Source organism: Cyprinus carpio, chromosome B7, assembly GCF_018340385.1.
Source record: "Cyprinus carpio isolate SPL01 chromosome B7, ASM1834038v1, whole genome shotgun sequence".
Classification (NCBI taxonomy): domain Eukaryota; kingdom Metazoa; phylum Chordata; class Actinopteri; order Cypriniformes; family Cyprinidae; genus Cyprinus; species Cyprinus carpio.
This window is the reverse complement of record NC_056603.1, coordinates 3626336-3632129: the sequence shown is the minus strand read 5'-3', so window position 1 is coordinate 3632129 and position 5794 is coordinate 3626336. Positions and strand designations below refer to the sequence as shown.

Sequence of the window (5794 nt, the reverse complement as noted above, 5' to 3'; positions counted from 1 at the left end):
GTGGCTATTTAAAAATATATATATATATATATTATTATTATTAATAACATAATGGCGGACACGTAACTAATCATTGAGTGTCGTTCTTATATATATATATATATATATATATATATATATATAATATATATATATATATATATATATATATATATTATTATTATTAATAACATAATGTTTCGGTCTAGTAAAATCACAAATGTGTAAATAACACAAATTTAAGAAGTAATAGTAATAAAAAGATATCTGTGATATCTAAACAGAAATTCAGTGTATTTGGTTTTGTCGTTTGAAAATAAATATAAATTCTTAGGGAACAAATAAAATCGAATGGAGATTTAAAAACTTGATTTACGCATTTATTGGGTGTTTATAACTGATCGCGATGTTTATTTGAGGGCTCGCTCGCTGACGTCATATGCTGGGGACGGAAGTGCGGTGCGCGTGACGTCATCGGCAGGTTCCTGTCCGCGGAGCAGCAGCAGCGCTGTTGGTGTTGCGTTATTATCTCGTTTAATCGTTAAATCTCAACCAATCCGATCATTTACTGCACTAGACGAACATCTTTCGTCCTTCTCGCTTGATTGACGGCTGATCGAAGCGCGTGAGGTGAGGCGATCGTCGACATCAAACACAAACAGATACTGCGCCGTTACTGGAATATAATGCTCGCGCAGACGCCAGTCGTGCATATTAATCCGTGTGCAAATGTTAGGTTTTCATCCTTTAATCGTTAGTGTTTCATAAATGTCAAACTGGATTGAGAAAACTTCCATTCTGTGATGTTCACAGTCACTGTGTCATGATTAAAGATGCGACAGTCTGAACAACGGAGAGAATTAACGACGCTGCTGTTGATTTGAGGACACTTTGTGTGACAGTTAATCAAGCGTTCTGATGTGTTTTGTGTTCAGCCGCACGGATGACGTCACCGGGGGGCGGGACTGTGGCCACGAGGGGCGGGGCCGCGGTCAAGAGGATGAAGTGGTCTCTGGAGCTGAGTCTGGGCAACAGCAGGTGCTGCACCCGTCTGGTCTCGGTTACATGGTTAGCGAGCCTCGCTGACGGCTGTCTCTGTGCTTCTCAGCAGGAACCGCGGTGACAGGCAGAGCAAGGACGGAGACGTCATGTATCCCGTGGGATACTCGGATAAACCGGTGCCGGACACCAGCGTGCAGGAGGCCGACCGCAACCTGGTGGAGAAGGTGAAATATTTTCAGGGGTTTTTGCAACCATACAGACACTACCCTAAAAACAACTAAAAACAAATCACGACTCTGTACTAAAAGCAAGTATTTGTAAGATTGGCATCGTCAGCGTCACGGACACTCACATTCTTCATCACCAGTATACTGACCCGTCCCTTTATATTTCTCCAAACCCTGAAACTAGCGTCCAGACCTCAGAGAAGTACGAGTCTAGACCTGTTTTATGTCTCAGAGAGGGAAATACACAGGATTCATGGATGTGACAAAAAGAGGCCAGAGATTTAGGAGACGGCATAAAGGCTGTTTTGTAGACTTAAGGCCCGTTCAGACCAACGACGATAACTATAAAGATAACGATATAGTTCTAAAAATCGTTTTCAGTATTAAAGAACAGCAGAGTCCACACCACAACTATAACGATAAACACAAAGAAAAATGATATCGTTGGAATCACTTTCAAAACGATTTTATTTTTACAGCTGGTGAACGATAAAAAATTGACAGCCAATCAGAATCCATCCTGCTGTAACGAGCTCGAGAATTTAAAGCGGCAGACGAGCGTGCGCTTAGAATAAACAGAAGATATCGTTCTTGGTGTGGACGGGCCTTTACACAGTACACAGCCAAGAGAGAAAACATCAAATATTCTTTTTATTACTATTTTTAGTCTTCTTTATCTCTCCCATCTGATGACATTAATTTGCTTTCAATGTGACGCATTTTAAATAATTAAAAAGAGCTATTGTTTAATATAAACTGCTCTGACTCTGTGTGTGTGTGTTTGTGTCTGTGTGTCTCTCTCTCTCTCTCTGTGCGTGTGTCTCTCTCTGTGTGTGTGTGTGTGTGTGTGTGTGTGTGTGTGTGTGTGTGTGTGTGTGTGTGTGTGTGTGTGTGCAGAGATGCTGGGACGTGGCGCTGGGTCCACTGAAGCAGATCCCCATGAACCTCTTCATCATGTACATGTCTGGAAACACCATCTCCATCTTCCCCATCATGATGGTGTGTATGATGGCCTGGAGACCCATCCAAGCGCTCATGTCCATGTCAGCCAGTGAGTAACACACACACACACACACACATGTCCTCATCATGATGAACGACATGCTCTCATGTATGTATGTGTGTGTGTGTGTAGCGTTTAAGCTGTTGGAGAGCTCCAGTCAGCAGTGGCTGCAGGGTCTGGTGTATCTGATCGGGAATCTGCTGGGATCCGCGCTGGCCGTCTACAAGTGTCAATCAATGGGGCTCCTCCCCACGCACTCGTCTGATTGGCTGGCATTCATAGAGCCGCCTCAGGTGCGTGAATAATTCATGAGCTGGTGTTTGTGTGTGCTTTCACATTCCTCTCACTCGCTTGTGTTTGTCTTCCACACAGAGACTGGAGATCATGGGCGGAGGGATGGTCATGTGACGCGCTCAGACAAACACACACACACACACACACACCACACACACACACACAAACACACACACACACACACACACACACACACACACTTACTGTGTATTTAACAAGAACATTAACCCTACACATGCTGATAATTACGTTATACTGATGAATTGTGGTGATGCTGATTTGTGATTTGCTTCAGATTAATAAAGTTTAAGTTTAACATTTTGCTGTTTTGAAGTGGAAATATGTGGACATGACTTTTTTTTTTTACACACTTCTGCATTAAATATTCATCATTAATGTTTAGGTGAATTTATATCTACACCGATGACATCTCTCTCCCTTATTTCACCTCAGATGCAGATGGGGGAAAACATTAAGAGTGTTTATTTGACCTTATTACTTTTTTAGCAAAATATGAAAGCTGGATATTACATGCATGTATTTCTATTACTGACCTATATTAAAGATATCTCCAGATGAAAAGTAAATATTTGATCCCTGATATTTATGTGAAATCAGCTAACCGTAAAAAGTATCACAAGCAGTATTATGAAAGTCAAAGTTCTGATGTTGTTCTCGTGTTTTTCTGAGATTTGTTGCTCGACGCGCAGTTGATCTCTGCTTCGTCAGTGTTTTGCAGATTCACAGATGATTTCACAACAATACATGTTTTCAGAAAATACTGTATTAAACACAATTCTGTACATTTCCTCCACATATTGGGCAGCATCTGTAAGTTCAATTAGAGAAGTGAACGAAATAAAGATAATATAACAGAAGTGGGCGGGGTCAAGTTGATTGATGGTTGCGTTTAGTGGGCGGGGCTCCGCGTGTAAATATTCAGTTTCTCTAACAACGTAAAGCTGCAGTCCGTAACTTTTTTCAAACTCAAAAACCGACAAAACTTAAATATTTAAACAAATAAACCGACAAAAACACAAAACCATTAGTTTTTGTCTTGTCCTGAATCACTAAGGTACACACCAATAATAAGTGTTTATATGCGGACTATTTTAGACTGGTTCGGGTAGGCGCCGCTGCGGAGTAGCCCAGTACCTGCGTGATTCGTCATAGACATAAACAGAGAGAAGTAGCTCCGGCTACAGTGTTCTTCCGCGAGACGCACGCAGTTCTGTTTATTAGCCGCTAGAGCGCCTAAAGTTACAGACTGCAGATCTAAGTTTGTGTGTGCTGACCGTTCCCGGAGGTCGAACGCTTTCTAGTTTCGTTTTACATCAGTATTTTTTACCAGATGGGGCTGGGTTCGTTTCACGCAAATACTCTTGAAGTTTTCTTTTAGTGTCGCTGCCATCTTAACTTTTTATTCCCTCGTTTATTTGGGACCTGGTCTCGTTCATCCAGCTGTTATTATTATCGGTTTACCGAAGCGTTCGGTGATGATGTGGAAGACACACACTCCGCATCCGTTCGTTCATGAAGTGAAATTAACAGCAGCTCGGCGGATTCGGGTAAGATCACCGCTCATCTTCACGCGAGCGGCTGCGTGACTGACGGACGCACGTGCGTCCGCTAGCGTCTGTTTTGCAAACATCACCATGGTAACAGAAGTTTCTGTCGGAAACGTACTGCTGTCACTAAGGCGGTGGTTGCTCCGGTAAAACTATAAATATGATATTATTTCTGTCATTCGCTGTGAAAAGATCAGCGGTTTGTCAAAAGACTAAGCGATTTTGTTTGGAATAGTAACTTACGCAGAAAATAAACCCCACTAAAGTGAACGAATTGAACAGAACTAACCGCGAAACGTAACGCTTAAATGTAACGTACCGCTGTAACGGAAAAATACTATAGTAATTTATAGTAAATACTAAAGTGTTTTTGAACCATACTATAGTAAAGTGTATTATAGTATTTACAACACTTTGTTAATGAATGCCACAGCATGCTGTATAGTGAACTGATACTTTAGTTTTACTACAGTAAACTGTAGTGCATTGTAGTTTAATATATAGTTTAATAAAACAAAACACAGTACAGTAAAGTAAAAAGTTTATAAAACTATATATATTACTAAAATAAAAAAAAAACTTAAAACTACAACACGTGGTATTTTTGCTCGGGTTTTCAAACTTTTTGATACCAAACATCCATAAATATCAGCCTTTGCTATAAGAAAGAAGCAGCTTTATACAAGTGTTCTTTTGTCAAATATTTCCGGGGTTTATTTTGATTGTATGAAAATAAGACCTTTTTTTCTTTTGCTTTAAATGTTTTGCATAACAGAAATATGTAAACTACGCCTTGTTTTAGGATAAAGCATTGTATTGTTACGTAACTCTAACCCAAGTGTAGCATTGTACAATCATATACGTTTGTGTTTACTGTGATTATGCCCCATTTTAAAGTCCCATAACTTAGTATGGTTTACGGTTGTAGGCTAACTGTCACTTAGGAAAATTACCCATGGTTTTACTACAAATAAAACCAAAAACCATGGTTGCTATAGTTTAACCATGGTAAATGCAAATTAATCATGGTTTTGCCACACTAGCCGTAGTTTAACCATGGTATTTGTAGTAAAACTGTGGTTATACAAATGGAAATCAATATGGCAAAGAAAACACGGTTATTAAACCTTTACTATAATAAAACCATAGTTATTTTTAGTGCTGTCGAATGATTAATATTATTAATAATATGTTTTTGTTCACATAATATACTGTATTTATTATGCATATATAAATACACACACATACAGTATTTCTTTAAAGAAAAATGTTATGTTTGTACATTAAATGTATTTATAACATAAATTATATGAATATAATTGTGTGTCTAAATGTGTGTGTATTTATATATATACTTAATAAATATACACAGTACACACATATTATTTAAACAAAAACGTATTTCTTTTTTTGCTGGTTTTTATTTTATTTTATTTTATTATACGGCACTATGGTTAACCGCTGTTAAGGTTAAAATCAAGTCTACCAGCTCTGTTAACTAGGGCTGGCAAAATAAATCGATGCATCACGATTCTGAGATTTTTAGCCGCTAAACCGCTATGGTTATAAGCACTATGACGCAATCTGTGCGGTTAAAAGCGCTATGACGCAATCTGTGCGGTTAAAAGCGATATGACGCAATCTGTACGGTTAAAAGTGCTATGGTTAAAAGCGCTATGACGCAATCTGTACGGTTAAAAGCACTATGGTTAAAAGCGATA

The 5794-nt window shown here is 39.0% G+C and overlaps 2 protein-coding genes across 7 annotated transcripts in view; both read left to right on the top strand.

Annotated features, from left to right (window-relative positions):
• The first annotated feature begins 431 nt into the window (after window positions 1–431).
• On the top strand, window positions 432–2826 carry emc4 (ER membrane protein complex subunit 4). 6 transcript variants are annotated; one of them, XM_042726952.1, is made up of 7 exons: window positions 432–609; window positions 915–1017; window positions 1088–1205; window positions 2106–2259; window positions 2344–2504; window positions 2584–2625; window positions 2673–2826. In XM_042726952.1, exons 2-6 carry the CDS (start codon window positions 923–925, stop codon window positions 2617–2619), a joined length of 564 nt encoding a protein of 187 aa, XP_042582886.1. In that variant the 5' UTR covers window positions 432–609; window positions 915–922; the 3' UTR covers window positions 2620–2625; window positions 2673–2826. The 6 variants fall into 6 exon arrangements, with proteins under 6 accessions (XP_042582886.1, XP_042582881.1, XP_042582885.1 ...); XM_042726947.1 differs by having other exon boundaries at window positions 2584–2628; window positions 2676–2826; XM_042726951.1 differs by having other exon boundaries at window positions 2584–2628; window positions 2666–2826.
• A 784-nt stretch (window positions 2827–3610) lies between these two features.
• The window catches only part of LOC109093003 (lysophospholipid acyltransferase LPCAT4), a 10354-nt gene continuing 8170 nt past the window's right edge, over window positions 3611–5794 (top strand). The window contains exon 1 of the mRNA XM_042726943.1: window positions 3611–4073. Within this exon, the coding sequence (XP_042582877.1) occupies window positions 4002–4073 (72 nt within the window). The 5' untranslated portion in view covers window positions 3611–4001. The remainder of the gene's footprint in view (window positions 4074–5794) is intronic.

Excerpts from the sequence above, each read along its gene's own strand:
- emc4 (XM_042726952.1), top strand. The coding sequence starts at position 923 with ATGACGTCACCGGGGGGCGGGACTGTGGCCACGAGGGGCGGGGCCGCG. Across the intron at positions 1,018-1,087 it reads CTGAGTCTGGGCAACAGCAG|CAGGAACCGCGGTGACAGGC; the intron begins GTGCTGCACCCG and ends TGTGCTTCTCAG. Across the intron at positions 1,206-2,105 it reads ACCGCAACCTGGTGGAGAAG|AGATGCTGGGACGTGGCGCT; the intron begins GTGAAATATTTT and ends GTGTGTGTGCAG.